This window comes from Dendronephthya gigantea, unplaced genomic scaffold (genome assembly GCF_004324835.1).
Source record: "Dendronephthya gigantea isolate DGI-Jeju-01 unplaced genomic scaffold, DenGig_1.0 000003F, whole genome shotgun sequence".
Classification (NCBI taxonomy): Eukaryota; Metazoa; Cnidaria; class Anthozoa; order Malacalcyonacea; family Nephtheidae; genus Dendronephthya; species Dendronephthya gigantea.
The window spans coordinates 3,976,598-3,995,222 of record NW_021163013.1 but is presented as its reverse complement, the minus strand read 5'-3'; the positions used below and the strand labels follow the sequence as shown (position 1 = coordinate 3,995,222).

At 37.7% G+C, this 18,625-nt stretch overlaps 1 protein-coding gene across 1 annotated transcript; it reads left to right on the top strand.

Moving 5' to 3' along the window:
- The first annotated feature begins 9,908 nt into the window (after positions 1-9,908).
- Positions 9,909-12,251, top strand: LOC114540431. The gene is made up of 2 exons (XM_028560617.1): positions 9,909-10,735; positions 11,159-12,251. The coding sequence occupies exons 1-2, from the start codon at positions 9,909-9,911 to the stop codon at positions 12,249-12,251; spliced, it is 1,920 nt and encodes a 639-aa protein (XP_028416418.1).
- The last annotated feature ends 6,374 nt before the right edge of the window (positions 12,252-18,625 follow it).

Sequence of the window (18,625 nt, the reverse complement as noted above, 5' to 3'; positions counted from 1 at the left end):
TTTCTCTAAAGAAAGTGTTTGACAATCTCCACGGGACGATTCACGCACAATATTAAGTTTATGTATTTTATTCACCCAAATCACAGTCCCAAAGCACTAATATATTTTTTCTTTGTGTCACTTCAATCACAGCTTTCAGTTTCACTCCCTCCTTCTCCTATATATAGACCTCATTACCTTAAGGGATGTTGTGTTGATATCCAGTGGTGTAGCCAGCCTGACGATTTTGTCCCGCTATTAAATTTCGAGTTTTTATAGTTATTTCAAAAAATTATATTTCTTTTTATTATATTTCCTTAGAAATGTAATTTTTTCATAGTCAATGAACAACAAAATATTAGCATAGCGGGACAAATCGTCAGGCTGGCTACGCTACTGTTGATGTTCTATATTTTCTTTTTAAGATATCGAAAAATTTTTCCGTGTTTCTATTTAGTTATAGAAATACGCGTGGGAATTTGGGAGAACGAGAAATAACTAGAGGAAAACGAGCCCATTGGGCGAGTTTTTCCACTTTATGGGCGAGTTTTTCCAACTTCCACAGGTGTTTGCGTATAGAAACACAGGAAAAATGTCTTTTTATTCGCTTGTAATATAACTCAATAAAAAGATTTTGTACAAATATTGTAATTCGATTCAATTACAAATTCTCATTACATCGCTTCGCTTGTCAAGTTCGGCGGGAAAATTCCCGTGTCACTATTAATTTGGTGTAAATTACAAGTGAATAGAATTCCCAAGAAGGTATAAACAACCGTGCGACGTGGCAAGTAATTCGTCTCAAAACTCAAAAAAACCATTTTGGCTTCAAGCTGAATAGGGATGTTTGTCAGGAGTTATCGTTCCAGTTGTACAGAGTTCACTGGCGCCCGCTCGGGGATTATGTGTACTGATTAGTATAATTTATGTTCTAGGCCTTTTGCAAAAACAGAAGTCTGTATGAATATGACATAAGTCTCTTCTTTCATACTAGTGCATGTATAATCATGTACTACCGAATACAACAAAAATGTACACGTAGCTTGCCTTTTATTAAATTATAAAAATAAGGCTTGGTGATTATCCTTAGGTTAGTTTTAACCCGAGGTGTAGCTACCATATATTTATATGGTGTAGTTAAGATTTATTAAGTTGATTTACGTTTCATTTCCGGTGAAACGGGTAAGAAACTTACAATGAGTAAGGCGAAAGCGAAAGAGAAAGTAACGGGATTAGTAGTAACAGTATAGGATTTAGTGCGTTAAATCATGTAAATATTGAAATTTGTAGGGATAAGATCGAACAGTCACGTAAGTGTGTAAATAATAAGTATTTGTGGTGTATTTATAACTCTCTGGTGTCGTTAATTTATGTTAATGTTCATTGTAAATGTTTATTTGATTAGATAACCATTCATAAAGGAACAATGTCAATGCTTTTCTGAGTTCGATGACTGGTTTAATCGGAGTATATCTTTAGATATCTAAGGGATTATATTCAATGTGATAGGAGTCACCTGAGGCTTTAATTATAACGGCTATATATTTTTATATTTTGTTTTTCCCCGAGCGGGCGCGGAGTGCCTGCGAGGGTGCTAATTCCGCTCGGAAATTAGGAATTCCATCCGAAACCCAGGAGAAAACAGCTGAATCCAAAGTTGTCCAAATTCTATGTCATGGACGGTCGACGTTGGGTGGTTTTGTAAGTTATGCGCATGCGCGAGTAAAGACTGGTAATCAACAAACGTTCCGATTGGCTAAGACAGAAAGTTTGTATTTCAATGAGAACGTCAGCAATTTAACTGTCATTTCGTAAACCTTTTTGTAAGAGCACTTCAAAAACTTTGTGCAAAATAAAACGAGGAGAAACAAGATATTTATATGAAGCATGACAGATAGCAAAGATGAACCATGATACAGTCAAGACAAAGCCGTGTAAGAGGAATAATTCATAATCTGCACGCTTATAAATGCTTTCAAAGGGTACGTGCACGCGGTAAGGATGAGCCGCATGTAGTTGTACAATTTTCAGCTTTGTATTCCGTTTATTTGTTTAATTTTCAGCTTTGTATAATTTTCGGCTTTTTATACAAACGCATAAACCTGTGAAAGGCTATTACACCTTTGCTTTAGCGTCAAAAAGTGTTTTTGAAAGTGCAATTTGAATTTTGATATTAAAAATACACACTATACTAAAGTATAAAACAAATTACAGAATAAAAAAACCTTTTGAGGCGGGGTTTTTCTTTGTCTAGGAAGATTTTGTACTGTTTTAATCGTTTGAGACTTGAATCGGTTAAAACTTGAATCGATTTAAAACCGTTACTTAATAGCTGCCATAGTATAATGCAGCAAAATTGAACGGGCAATGTTTACACTAGCTTTATGATTATTTTTGTATTGAATATACTCGTAAAATATAATAAGACTGAGTTGAGTTTTGTCTCATTTCATAATATAAGTTTAGGTCAGGTTAGCTCAGGAAATTGTGTAATTGCGAGGGGGTTGCTGCATGGATGTATTTCTAGTAAAGTGACTTTTAATTTAAACATTTTACGAAGAGAGTCCTATATAATGCAGCGCAGAATAACAGTCATATCATCCTTCAATCAGTATGTGGGAGCTAGAACAGCTTATCGTGGAAAAAATGGTAAACAACCCTGCTTGATACAATCAGAAAACTGATCTTTGCATACGTGAAGACTATTAATTTATTGCATCGAATATAGACATGATATAGTTATGACGTGATTTTGTTCAGTCCGAAATAAAAACCCTTTTTCTTGCAATTCTAAAGTATAGAAACTATTCGCTTCTTATTTGCCTCTTGGGATTCCCAAGAGAACAATGTGAACTTTGGTTACAGCAAAAAACACATGTTTCATACAGAGGATGACTTACTTTGCCTTAATCCTCAACTGCAAAGGACAACAGGCATCGTTTTTAAATTCAACAGTTTTTTCGCGGCGACGTACAGAAACTTCAAGTTTAAAGGTTTTTCCTTGAAGATTGGTAGCCTAGAGAGATCCAAACATGTCATGCTATATAAAGGCCTATTTAGACCACAAGAAAAGTTTTATGCAATTGTCATTCTGACGAATGCAAAAGGGTGCCTATGCTACTATCTTCATTCAATTTTGTTCAGGTTAGAATTCAAAGTGTCACATTTGTACGTGTGTTCAGACATTCACATACGCCAGGGTACGAATATAATCGTATGCGAGAAATCGCATGGTGTAAATGGAGCTTAATATACCCAATATGGCACTCAGGGGGGGGGGGGGTAATTGTGGCAAGTTTTACGTTGATGTTCATAATTTTCCCTAAAGCCCGCAAGTTGGTCTTGCGAACCTTTCATCAGGTAAACGTGTGCAAGTATTTTGTTACTGGGGATGATTAAACTGCGGGTGGGCTGGAAATATAACTGTTATAATTATCTCACCCAACCTGATAAAAGGTCCATTCTCCATTTTGCACCATATCACTGTCTGGAGTTTTGTTACTGGTTTGACAATTCACTGCGTGTTTGTTGGCTCTGTAGTTGTATCCTAAACATGTTGGTTCATCAAGACAATTCCAGGAACACTCAATCTCCGAATGGACAGTATGATTGAATATAATATCTTTATATGCCAATGAGTTGCCTGAAGAATAGAAAAAGTATTTGTTTACATAGATGGCTTGTTTTCGGGGACGTTTTTATAGGTCGTATAAACGTTTTTAAAAATTGGCATTTCCTGTAAGTAACATTCTGGCCATTAGCAGCACTTCAAGGAATTACCTGGCTTCCTTGAGATCAGTGAATTATCGTCCCTTATTTACCGAGGACTTTCCCTCCTTTTTTAATACTTGGCATTACTACCACTTCTTCACAAGGGATTACTACAACTTCTTCACAGGTGATTACTGCCACTAGCTGCTTCACAGGGGATTACTACCACTTCTCCACAGGGGATACCACATCTTCTTGAGAAAGGATGCTGTCACTTCTCCACATGGGGGTTATTCTCACTTCTTTACACGGCATTACAAGCACTTCTTCGCAGAGGATAACTATCACTTCTTCAGACGGATTACCTCCACTTCTTCATAGGGGGATTAGTAACACTTCTTCACAGAGGACTACAACCACTTCTCCATAAAGGATACCACATCTTCTTCAGAAAGGATAACTTCTCCACGTGGGGGTTACTCTCACTTCTTCATACGGGATTACCATCACTTCTTCACAGGGGATTACTAAAATTTCTCAACAGGAGATTACAACCACTTCTTCACAGGAAGTTACTCTCACTTCTTTACAGGGGATGACGAACACTTTTTCACAGGAGATTACCTACGCTTCTTCACAAGGGATAACTATCACTCCATCACAGGGATTACTACAACTTACAATTCGCAGGGGATTACAATAATCCCTAAGGCCCATTAAATTAAGTGGGATTACAATGTCAACATTGATTATATATACTTTTGGAAATATCTATGACTGAAATATTCGAAGATTTTTTTACCAACAACCCAAAGTTTGTTAAGGGTTCTTTTACCCTTGTTTTATTTTTAACGTCTTTCTAGCACGAAAAATCATTGCTAAATTTATGGGAGAAAATATAAAGGGAAAATGCTGGTCTGAAAACTAAAGTGGAATTTATTACTGCTATATTCTTGTTATAAAGATTTAAATACACTAACAGCTACAGGACTACAAGACTATTATTGAATTTCCGAACAGTTGTTATATATGTTATTGTGTCCAGCGGTGTTCATTGCAGACAGAACTATGAGTGGTACTTCATATTATAACACCTCTTCTGGTTCAATTTACAGTCCGTTCCAAGTCTAATAATTTTGATTGTTCTTTAAATATTCTAACCATAATAAATTAACTGTTAACCATTCTACAAGAATAACACACTATATTTCCTAGATTAATCTCTTTGATTGTTTGATCGTTCTATTTGAACCTCGCAAACTAATGGTAGGGGCCTTGATACTATCAGAAGCCTTGATACTATAAGAGCCATGTTCTCTGACTTTGAAGCGCTGTTGAAGGAGTACATCTTCTCTAACTTTGGCTGTAGATGGAGATAGCTATTCTTTAACTTTCGTTGTAGATAAAGTAGGCGCCATAGTACAAGAGGGAATAGAAGTTACTTCTGCTTTACAGTTGATCAACATGACCACTCCACACTCTAACATCTGGTAACACTACCGCGTAAGAATACGGGCCATTTCTGTCAGAAACAGATACCGATTGCTATTTAGTCTGTGGTAGATTATCACGTGCAAGGACAGACTACCCCACTTCAAATTCTCTAAATTTAGCGTGTTGATCACGATAGCTCTTCATTCGTGTTTGGTTTGCTTACACCATACATGCGGTGTCGAGTTTTCCCAATGACAATCTTATTCTTACTTCTCGCTAGAAGAAGAGTTTGGCAGAAGAACATCCTGTAGTAGTGTGGGAGGTGCTTCGGTAAGTCAGAAGGAAGAATTGGAACTTTTGAAGTAAACAAGTTGGAGAATTATCCGTGTTCAGGAAGTTCTTAAATGTCTGCACAAATGTCTCAGCTTGACCGTTAGATGCTAGATGGTATGGAGAGACTAGGACTCATTTTATACCATTTTGTTTTAGGAAGTTATCATACTTGGCGGATTGAAACCTAGGACAATTGTAACTCACGATTTGCTCTGGTAGACCATATCGACCAAAGACGCACCTCAACGCATTGTAGCTAGCTTCAGCTGTTGTTATCTTCATAGGACCGATTACACTTGGGGTGTGCATCTGCCACTACCAAGTAATGATTTCCCCCATGACTTGCAAAGTCAAAATGGATCTTTTTGCACGGGTGGGGTGGCTATTCCCTTTAACTGGAGGTGATGCTTTGCTACTTGCGCACTGTTGGCATGCGTTGACGGTCTCTTGGTGCCATCGTGACTTCATTCTGACGATTCCTGAATGCGCTTCGTGTAATACGTTTAATATATACATTTCCAGCTGATCTGGGTATAAAAATCACCCAATCAGAAGCCAGATCTTCGACAAAACTGAATTATCATTTCCTTCATTGCATATGACTTCGACACTCAAAAATATCAAGCAATTTTATTATATTTATGTAAAAACACGTTTATTTTTTACCACCTGTAAATTAGAATTATTAATTTTTCACCCTTTATACTATTAGTTAGAAGAATAAGGAGAAGTAACACCAGGCGCATGATAACTCAGTTTTGTTGAGACGCTTTATGACGTCATGATCTCAGATCAGCTGGTTGTTTGGAACATTGAAGGAATGATCACGCGTATCTCCCAAAGTAGACATTTTGTTCAATGGAATTCTCGCTTCTTCGCAGGAAGTAGGGTTTGAGTTCCGGGTCATCATATGCTTGGCTCCATCCCTTCCGATGTAAAAACAAACACTTTCGCTAGTATTCTGTCCCGTGCTTTTTCTCTTGCTATTTCCTTAGGGCCTGTTTATATGATCCTGTCTAGCCGGGACGGGATGTTTTCATCCCGCTTAGTCGGGAAACTCGCCTAGGCGGGATAGCGTTACTAAATGTCATACTATACCATAGCCATAATATACTAAATAAAATATAATATAGACTGATTTGAGTTTTGCGTCATTTCATAATATACGTTTAGTTCAGGTTGGGTCAAGAAATTGTGCACTTGGTTTGAAATAGCGATGGGTTGCTGCATGTATGTATTTCTAGTAAGGGAATTATTATCATTTATAGACCTGGAGCGAGGGGAATTCGACGAAATATTACCCCCAAGGGAAGATATTTCCCGAGGGCTTCGCCCGAGGGATATATCTTCCCGAGGGAGTAATATTTCGTCAAATTGCCCGAGTGGAAGGTCTATAATTCATATATCATATCGAAACAACGTGTAGGCAGCGCAAAAGCTGGGTGAAATGGCTTCTTTTGCCTCCATTTTGAAATTGTTGAAAACCTCGAGTCATATGCGAGGCATCCACGCGGGGTATTCGACTTTTATAGCATAATGTGAAAAAATTCGATGGAACTCCATGATTAATTTACTGATCACGTGGTACAAATCGAGCTTTCTGATTGGATGATTTACAGTTGAGATATAATATTTAATAATTCCGTATATGTAAAATAAAAGTACAGACATGCATGTCGGTGTTACGCTGTTATAAAATTTGTCAAAGGTAAGATGTAGACAAACAATATAGCATCAAATGTGGTATAACAACTGCCTAAATAGACAAAACACTTCTCGACGTTTCGATCTAAGGGCCTTCGTCAGGAGAGTTAGTATGAAAATAAACAAGGGAGAATACATGTTTTGTTTGGGGGCAAAACACGTAATAAAAATGGGCAAATTGATTGGAATACGTTACATTGCCAAAGAGACGCCGGGCTGTAGGCTAAGAATAGCCTGCAATGAGGGAAGCCTGATCAGCAAAGCAATGGTAGCCATATTCCTATGGGTGCATGAAGTACCTTAAATGAAAGAGGGTCTTTCATTTGTGCCAGAGAGATGGAGAGTGCCAAGACTGTAGACGAGTCGCATTTCTTGTCGTTTGCGGCTATCGTTAGTACCGGAAATGGGGCAGAGGGCTCTAATTTTCTTGTCCGTGACACAAGTTAAAGTGTCTGGCAACAGGCTTGGTGTTATCGTGGTTGTTAACCGACCTACGGTGTTCGCCAAACCTTACCCTTAGAGATCTTCCAGTTTTGCCGATATATAGTAAACCACATTTTGTTACATAAGATGCAATAAAATGATGTTGGAGGAGAGGCATGTGAAATCGTGCCCGATGAAAAACTGTGATTTGGGAACCGAAATAACAGTGCTGGAATCGGCAAATGAGCATGTTTAACATTGGCCAATGCCACATGGGAATGTGCCATTGGGCTCTGAAGAGTTTTGCCGTGGAGAGCTGTAAACCAATGTGTCTTGTCAAATTCCAATCAATTTATCAACTGTCATGTCTTATAAGAAATACTCCCTGCTATTGCTCAGTCGTACCATATGTCAATTCTTTTAAGTCCGTCTAATTATCACCAACGTCTTAATACTATTACCAAATCTTGGAATAGAAAGCGGAAGCCATCCAATATGCAAGCGTTCGGCCGATTCCTCTTGGACCTTAATTGGAACTTCTTTCCTATTTACCTTCATGCCAGGAGATGTTTGACCTATTTTACGATATCATCCTCATGGGTTTGGACACTATATTTCCCAGAGAAGCTGTGAAGATGCACTGTAGAGACAAAGCGTGGCTTACCCCAGAGATTAAATCTCTCATTTCCCAAAGACAAAAGGCTTTTGCCTTGAGAAATAAAGCTGAATACAATAAATTGCGAAAAAAATAATTTACACTGTGAAGCAAGCTAAACCAAATTTTTTTCAATCCCAGGTAAACTAATTGATGAGTTCAAGACCTAAGAAATGGTGGAACGCTATTAAAAACCTCACTGGTTATTCTTTAAAGCCTTCCTTCTATTCTGTTGAAGTTAAAGGGAGATATTTGGAGGGAAGGAATTTAGCAGCTGCTATTAATACTTACTTTCTTGAGGCCAGCAAATCCTTACCACCACTTTCATCGAGTGTTAAATTACCTACCGAAGATCGTACTGCTCCATTATGTGTCTCCAGTGTTGACATTGAAACTCGTTTAAAAGCAGTTCAAACCAACAAAGCCTCAGGTCCTCCTCACTTCCAAATTAGATCCTCAATAGTTTTTTAATTGAGTTGGCGGAGCCAGCTACAACAATCTTTAACGCTTCCATCAGACAAGCACAAGTCCCTAAACAGTGGAAGGATACAAATGTGAACCCCGTTCCGTAGTCATCTCTAGTTAATGACCTAAACGCCGACCTGCGACCTATATCATTAACAATAAGTCTGTCCAAGATTCTTGAATCCTTTATAAACCAATGGATTATGAATGACATTTATTCTAAATTGGACCCAAGGCAATTTGGTTCGTTGAAAGGTAGTTCGACAACTGATGCTCTGATTAGCATGCTCCACTGTTGGTACTCAAAAACAGATGGTAATGGTGAGGCCGTTCGTGTCTTTCGCCTGGACTTTAGTAAGGCCTTCGATAAAATCAACCATAAAATCCTAATTGAAAAGATTCTGCTGCTTAATGTCGATAATCTTTTAATAAACTGGGTCATCGATTTTTTAACACAAAGAAGGCAGAAGGTAAAGCTGGGCACTAAACTATCCGATTGGTCCTCGGTCAATGGAGGAGTCCCACAAGGTACAATCCTCGGACCCCTCCTCTTCCTCTTCATGGTTAATAATGATCTAGCCTCAAACTATAAAGAAAGATGGTAGTATGTCGACGATACTAGTCTCTCTGAATCAATTGAGCAAGGTGGTCAAAGTAATATGCAGTCTATTGTCGACAAAATCGATGAGTGGTGCACTGAAAATGGTATGGTCCTGAATCACTCCAAATGTGAAGACCTAATCATCTCATTTGCTAATGACGCGCCGAATTTCCAGCATTTGCTTATCGAGGATCAATGTGTATATGCACAGGATTGAAGATTTAATTTAAGCACGAGATTCAAAGTGTAAGACAAAGCAGACAAAGTGAACGTATCACGCGGTTTGTCATAGTTGTCATATGATAATTTGTATAACAATCATAAGGTTAATATATTAGCATATGTAAATTTGTATATATATCCGTATCCATATAAAAGCATGTTCTTTTCCTAGTTTATTACATTTTACGATATAACCGTCTGGTGAGTTAGTCGTTATTATATTTATATTCATTCGAATTATAACATGGTGTCAGGTGTGGGATATAAAGTTGCTCACTCAGTCGGTGTCACTTTATAAGTCCCTGTATATAGTGTTTTTAAAACATATATATTCGCACGCCACCCAAGCGATAACAGAAGTCACAAAAACGTTCGAAAGCCATGGCCGAGTTAGCGGGTTTACCCGTTCCAAAGATGGATTGGCATTCATCGGACGCGCCTCAAGCCTTTAAGAAGTTTAAAGCACTTTGTGAGTTGTATTTCGCCGGTCCACGTAAGGGTAAAAGCGAAGCAGAGCAAATCAGCTATTTGTTGATTTGGTCGGGCGAAGAAGGCATTGAACTCGTCTCAACGTGGTCTCTTTCTGAAGACGAAAAGAAGAAAATAGACACATACTGGACAAGATTTGAGAGCTATGTATCTCTGAAGAGCAATTTTCGATTGGCAAGATATAAGCTATTAAGAGTTATGATGCAAGAAAAAGATGGAACTGTTGATGCGTTTCTTAAAAGAATACGAATCGTGGTTAGTGAGTGCAAATTTGCCAACACTGATGAACAGATTTTTGATGCCCTCGTGTTTGGATCTAACGGTCAGCGTGTTCAATCAAAGCTACTTGAATATGATGAGACACTTGCTCTCAATAAGGCTATCGATATCGCGAGAACCGAGGAGGCAACGTCTTCACAACTTCAAGATATCAGAGGAGAAAAGTCAGTAAACGCGTTACAGCAGAATAATAATAACAAGCGATTTATACAGAATAAGCGTAGGCAGTGGAAAGATGTCTGTGGCAACTGTGGAGGCAAGCATGACCTATCGCGAAAGTCATCGTGTCCAGCTCAAGGAACTAAATGTCGAGAGTGCGGCATGTTAAATCATTGGCGGGAAATGTGTCGTTCCAGTAAGCCATCGGACTCAAAAGACAAACAAGAACGTAAAAATCAGGACGATCTGACCGATCTGTTAATGCTATCAAGGAAGAAGAGGTAGATGAACCTGCTCAAGATGCATCGCAGTTGTATTTTCATTCACTTTCCATTAACAACGTCAACGAGAGTAAAAATCAGTCTATGCTCAAGGTTCAAGTCGATGTGGATCACATCAAGAAGTCATTGCAATGCAAAGTGGACACTGGAGCCGAAGAAAATGTTATTCCTGTGGGTACCTACAAGCAATTATTTCCTAAGTCGCCTTACGATTTCAGTGGTGTGCCTATTGGTTTGGTCTCGTCATCCACGAGAATTACTGCTTTTGGTCAGGGCCGTAACAAGAACGATAATTGGGGGGGGTGTTTATTCATATATTCAGTTTTGCCCGACGGATTTCCATTGTGAGCTATTGCACTTACAAAAGAAATCCACAGGGCAGAACTGAATATATGAATAAACACCCCCCAATTATCGTTCTAGTTACGGCCCTGCTTTTGGTGGTCAGGCAATAGAGCACTTTGGAACATGCAAGCTCGCTTTGTCACACAACGATCGTTCCGGTTTGTATTCATTCCATGTTGTGAACACTACTGGTCCTACGATACTTGGGTTATCAACCTGCACTGATATGAAGCTAGTGACCCTGAACTACAGCCTACAATGTGCATCTACTGGCAATGCAAGCCACGGTGGCAATTCGGAGGCCAAAGCAAATCTACTAACGCAGTATGCGGATTGTTTTGAAGGGATCGGTTGTTTTCAAGGAGAATATCACATCACCCTAGGTCCAGCAGTTTGTCTAGTTATCTATCCTCCAAGACGGGTGCCAGAAGCGTTACGAGAGCCCTTAAAGAAAGAGCTTGAATCACTCGTAAGTCAAGGAATCATAGCCAGAGTCGATGAACCAACTGATTGGGTGAATTCTTTGGTGTGCGTGACGAAAAGTAATGATTCCCTGCGATTGTGCCTGGACCCCAAGGATCTCAACTGTGCGACCAAGCGACCACATCATTGTACGCCTACACTTGATGAAATATTACTAAAGTTGAATGGTGCAAAGTACTTCTCCATAGTTGACGCTCGTAGCGGATATTGGAACATTCAACTTGATCATGAAAGTTCGGTATACACTACGTTTTATACACCCCATGGGAGATATCGGTTTCTGAGATTACCATTTGGATTGATCTGCGCCCAGGACATTTTCCAGAAGAAAGTTGATGAAGCGTTTGGTGATCTACCTGGAGTTGCTGGTATAGCGGATGACATTATCGTATTTGGTTTTAAGGAAGATCGTAGTGATCATGATTCCAATCTAAAAGCTGTTATGAAGCAAGCTCGGGAAACTGGTGTCAAGTTTAATCCAGAGAAGTGTAAGATAGGATGCACTGAACTGCCTTTTTTTGGGCATATCATCTGCGCTGATGGTCTAAAGATGGACCCTAGAAAGACACAAGCATTTGTCAATATGGATCCTTCAAAAAGCTTAGCAGACCTCCAGACCTTTCTTGGCATGATCCAGTATCTTAGTCGTTTCATTCCAAACCTGGCCTCAGTTTCAGCTAATCTTTAAGACTTGACCAAGAAGAACAACCACTTCATTTGGGGCCCGGAACATCAATCTGCTGTTGAGAAGATTAAGGTTATGATCACGTCACCTAGATATCTTCAGTACTTCGACGGTAGTCAACCAGTCACTATCCAAGTCGTTGCTTCTCAGCGTGGTCTTGACGCAACCTTGATTCAAGAAAATGGGCCGGTAGAATATCGTAGCAAGCTTCTTACGGACACAGAAACCCGATACTCCAATATTGAGAGAGAGATGCTAGCAGTCGTTTATGGGCTGGAAAAATTTTATTATTATGCATATGGCCGTAATGTTGTTGTGACAACAGACCATAAGCCACTTGAAACCATCTTCAAGAAGCATTTGTCCACTACACCACCTCGGATTGCAAGGATGATGCTACGTATTATGATGTCGATATAAAGTATTTTCCAGGCTAGAATGTACCTATGGCAGACGCCCTTTCACGGCTTGACCCTTGCGAAGGTGACACAATTGAAGGGGTCGATGTATCCATCCACGAGTTCCAAGTTCACCTGAATGCAAGTCCAACTAGAGTTAAGCAGATCAAGAATGAAACCGCTAAAGACCCAGAACTTCATTCTCTCAAGGCGTTTGTCACCCAAGGATGGCCTGAGAAGAGAGTGGAATGTCCCAGCCATTTGCATCCGTGTTGGAACTATCGTGATGAGTTAACAGTTTTTGATGGAATGATTCTAAAGGGCACTAGGATCTTGATTCCTAAGAGTTTACAAACTGAAGTGTTGGATCAGCTCCACTACGCTCACCAAGGAATCCAGAAATGTAAGCTCAGAGCTAAGGGGTGAGTCTTCTGGGTGAATATAAACGCTGATCTAGAAGAAATGGTAAAAGGTTGCAGTCCATGTCAACATAACCAAAGGATGAATGTTAGAGAACCTTTTACGCCGCATGACGTCCCACAAAAACCGTGGCACACCCTTGGATGTGACTTATTCTTTTGGAATAATTCGTCGTACTTGCTGATTTGTGATTGTTTCAGTAAATTTCCGTTGGTGCGAAAACTCAGCAATTTGGAGTCGTCCACAACAATTGCACACTTGAAAAGGATCTTTGAAGAACATGGAATCACTGATACCTGGATCACAGGAGATGATACGCACTTTATGTCTGCAGCGTTCCAGGAATTCTGTCGTGTCTATGGGTTTGCTCATGTTGCTACCAGTCCGTATTATCCTCAGTCAAATGGTTTTATTGAACGAACTGGGCAAACGGTGAAGAACCTGTTTCAGAAGTGTAAAGAATCTGGTGCAGATCCTCAATTGGCTATGCTATGTCTTCGCACCACACCAGTAGATCATTCCATTCCTTCACCTACGGAGTTGCTCAACTCGAGAGCATACCAATCGAATCTTCCCGCTATATCCAGATCACAATTGTCTTCATCAGTTGACATCGATGTGGCTGTAAAGCTACAGGAGCGACAAGATCGACAGAAATTACACAATGATAAGTCCTCGAAGTCTCTTCCACCAGTGTATCCGAAGGATTCGGTTCGTGTGCTCAACCCTCAAAAACAAAGAAGTGGGAGCCAGCAGTGGTCCAGAGCGCCAGGGAGACCCCAAAGTCTTATGTTGTGAAATTAACCAATGACACTGAAAAGAAATCACCGGCACATTCGTCCAACAGGGAAAAATTTTGGAACAAGGTAATTAAACATGCCCTCATCATCGTTGCCTGACCTTGTAAGCCCTTCTGATGTTGATAACAGTACAGCCAATGGACCTAAAGAACCTTCATCTCCACCTAAACCACAGGAAGATCCAAGGACCCCACCACTTCGACGTTCATCCGGGATGGTTAAGCCCCCAGAGAGACCTAATTTATGAACTGTTTGTTTTCTTTTATAGAAATTAAGGAAAGACACTTTTTTTAAGAAAACAGAGATTACCAAGAAAAAAAAGTTATAGAGTTCATAATCTAATGACGATTAACAATATTTTAATAATCGTAGATTTGCTTAGTTAAAATAACTATGACATAGCACCACTTACTAATATAGTAATATATATATATATATATATATATATATATATATATATATATATATATATATATATATAATATATATATATATATATAATATATATATATATACAGTAGGAGGCAAAAGTTTGAGTCCAGTGACTGTATTTCATTGTTTTAGCAGCATATATTAATATTCTACAGAAAACCTTACCGATAAGTGAACTACAAAAAAGTACACGAGTAAACAGAAAAATACATGCTGTACAACAACTATGAGACGTTATGATATTCATTTTACGTATGTTAATGTGCAAAAATGCATTTCATGTCAATGCTTAGTGTCCCTCTTTTTGCTCTTGAAATGACGTTTATTCTTGCTGGCATAGACTCCATAGGTTTCTTAATGTCGCACGTTTAATACCTTGCCAGAATTCGTTGACCACTTGCCTCAAGTCATTCTGGCTGGCGGGTCGTGCCTCGCCCTTTTCCGGTTAAAACGGTCCTACAAGTACTCGATAGGTTCAGATCTGGAATTTGAGGTGGAAAGCCATGAGAACGAGATCACCAAAACGAGTTTGCTTCTAAACGATTTCTGGCACATAGAAGATGTGCAGGTGTTTATGGGGATTATCATGTAGTTACACACGCGATCATCCTTGTACCAGATGAAATTCCATGTCCTTGAAGAATTGGATGATACTTTACTTAATTAGGATCCTATTATATCTTTCAATATTGCCAAACCGAGCATGACGGAAGAAGCTAAAAGTTTGCTTGAGTAGGATTTAGTTTCTTCGAACCTCTCCAAGGTTAGTGCATACCACCTTTTAAATTCTCACTTTTTTCTGCGATCTTACGAGGAAAGAATCCCTCAATACTTAATGCAAACTATTTGTCCTTGTGCACCATCACTTTGCCCTTTTTCCCACCAATCTTGGGCAGTGTAAAGGAATAAGAACTTTATTTTGTTATAATTTAGATCATTAGGACCAAAACAGTGTGTAATTAATATGGTTTACAGTACTGAAACACTAATACGCATGTCTTACTCGAATACACTGCCAGGGTTTAATACTGGAATTCTACAACGACTGGACTCAAACTTTGCCTCCTACTGTATATATATATATTATTATATATATATATATATATATATATATATTATATATATATATATATATATATATATATATATATATATATATATATATATATATAATATATATTATATATATATATAAAATACAGTTCATACTCATTTAGATAATTACGGAACCTAAATGTTGTTGATCGCGACATTGAGAAGCACATAGTACCGTTTAAAAAGTAGAGAAGTTCAATTGTTTAAAAATGTAAATAAACCGTGTTATATTTCAAACAAATTTAAATATAGTAACGACTAACTCACCAGATGGTTATATATGACATCCCTTCTTTTTTTTAAAATATATATATATATATATATATATATATATATATATATATATATATTTATATATATATATATATATATATATATGTATATATATATATATATATATATATATATATATATATATATATATATATATATATATATATATATATATATATATATATATTTTAAAAAAAAGAAGGGATGTCATATATAACCATCTGGTGAGTTAGTCGTTACTATATGCTTATCCCAGCTCATCTTTCCGTCTAGTTCTACTCCCAAACAACGAAAAGAGGAGTAGCGAGTAACAGGTTTATCACTAATCATTACTGGATCATTCCCAACTTTGAGTCTCAAATTATAAAAAGATCCTATAAACATTGCTTTTGTCTTTTTTGTATGAACCTGTAATTTGTTTTGGGGGGCTAGTTGGTCTTAAAATTTTTACTAAACCCACACCTTGCAAACCACAACCAACACACTCTGTAATCAGATCAAAATTTAGCCTTGGAAAAAGAGCAAAATGCCAAGTGTTTTAGAAAACGGGCCGTTTATTGAAAAATCATGGGTGGGGCCTAGTAATTTCCCAAGGGGTAAGCAAAAGTGTCATTTTTTTAACAAATATGTTAGAGGGTTTAGCATTTTGCTCACTTTGAGAAAATTTTGGAATGTTTTAATAAAGAGTCTTAAAAGACTCTCGGAAACACATTTACTGCCTCATTTTGCCAATTTTCCACTAATTGAACCTACTTATTTGCTGACAAAATATCAATTTTATCTCGACAAAGGGATTGGACCTCAGTTCTAATTAAATTTAACATAGTAATTTCAAATCAATCACTTTCGGAGTAACTAACACAGCAAGTAATTTTAAGGGTGCTGAGGCAGCGGGGAAGCTTGCCCTATATATGCTCATGGAAATTGAATGTATCTTACAAGTCTAACTTTTCCAAGTCTAACTTTTCCAAGTTATCTTACAAGTCTAACTTTTCCAAGTTAAGATTGTCTAGTTTGTTGATATTTGTTTTGTTCATATAATTTTCAATAATTGAATAAAAACAGACTTTGTAAGCTAAAGTGCCTTACCTGTTATGCTACCCCCCGCCTGTCCTTGATTGCTTCCGGTGCCTATAAGTAATTTCTGGCAGATATGCTAATAGTGCCTAGGCTGGCAAGCCAGGGTGCATTTGAAGAGCGTTACGCCGAAGATCTTCGGCGTGGACGCAAAAAAATCCTGGCAAAGATCGTTTTAGCGTTCTGGCATATAATAAAATATCGATACTCGATAAAATGGCGTAATTTGGCGTCACAGCATCCTCAACAAACATAACAAACGTAAATTTACGCCAAAAGTCGGTAAATAAACACCGTTCTTGTGTAATAAAGCACCAATTTGGTGTAAGCATTATCACTATAATTTTGTGTTGAATGAGAGCTTGGGCGTGCATGCATTGAAAGCTTTTGTCGGAAAAAAATTGCAAATGGATTATCTTTTTTTATATTCCTAAATAACTGGGCAAAGAGTCCCAAGTCAGGAGCAAAAAGCAATTGCTTTCTTAAAATAAGTAAAGCCCCATCCAAAGTCTTGGAAAAAAAATTTGTTCTTTGTTTATATCTTTCTTTTCAAACGCGACGGTTTTGACGGTCTTATTTCAACATTCTGGAAAAAAAATCCCGTAACGCTGTAACTCGCGCAGAGATATGTTGATAGGATTGCACCACGCTTTCGATGCATGCCGGGATAGCATCGCTTCGCAGATCACACGACGCACGTTGTTGTTTGTTGTTTTGCAAAGTATAAATCGACTGTATTTCAATCGACTGTATTTTGCAAAGTATAAATCGAAGTATTTTGAATTTATATTAAATTATGAACCATTTTTTTACTTTCACAGAAGACTGAAAAGAGACAAACTCTAGCCATGCTAAATTTGCCTATTACATGAAGTTTTTCATCCATCAACTTTTAGTCGCACACGGGCCTCGCCTCTTTTGGCTTTCCCTTCGTGAAACACCAAACTCCCAATTTTTTTTAGTCCCAGATGAGTCAGATTTCAGTCAATGATCTTGTTCTCAGGTCAGTCTGTATATTATATTATATATATTATATATATATATATATGTATATATATATATATATATATATATATATATATATATATATATATATATATATATATAATATATATATATATATATATATATATATATATAGTCTATATATTATATATATATATATATAAATATATATATATATATATATATATATATATATATATATATATATATATATTATTTATATTTATATATATATATAGACACATATTTTAAATAAAAGATTCAAGAAATTTAAAGTTCGTCTCCATGAGCAAAGTGTCTATCAGTCGTTCTTTTCGAGTTGTTACAGTGCGATGAGAGTACAACAGCAATCTGGAGGACAGGCAAATGAAACTCTTGCAAGGACAACAAAACTTTATTGGTGTTTGCCATCTGTTAAGAACTGTGAAGCCATTATCAAGGAGAGTTTCCAACTGTACCTAAAAGGGGTGAGGACATGAAACCACACAGGCAGCGTGCTTTTTTTTCCGAAAAGTACTGCGTTTCTAAAGTTGTTGATAGGGTGGACTCCGATGTTGGCCGTTGTCCAATTCTTCTGAATGCTGATCATTGCTGATTATTGATTAAACATAGATAAATGAAAGCACACGAGGGCCGCCCTTAGAAGCTTAATTTGGAGAAATGCATATTCCTATACTTATGTTTAAATAATCTTAAAAACAACCGCTTTCAAAAGAAAACAGTCGGAATAAGACGTCGGAATAAATGAAAGAACACACCCCAAATTAAGCTTCTAGCGCTGGTTTTGCGCTGGCTGCGCATGATACAATCTTGAATTAAATACTTCACCTTGCCTAAGGCTAAGAGTTCTATTTTTCTATCATTTATATTCTGTTCT

Coding starts and splice junctions, on each gene's coding strand:
- LOC114540431 (XM_028560617.1), top strand. CDS start 9,909: ATGGCCGAGTTAGCGGGTTTACCCGTTCCAAAGATGGATTGGCATTCA. Junction 10,736..11,158: donor ATGCTATCAAGGAAGAAGAG/GTAGATGAACCT, acceptor TTATCGTTCTAG/TTACGGCCCTGCTTTTGGTG.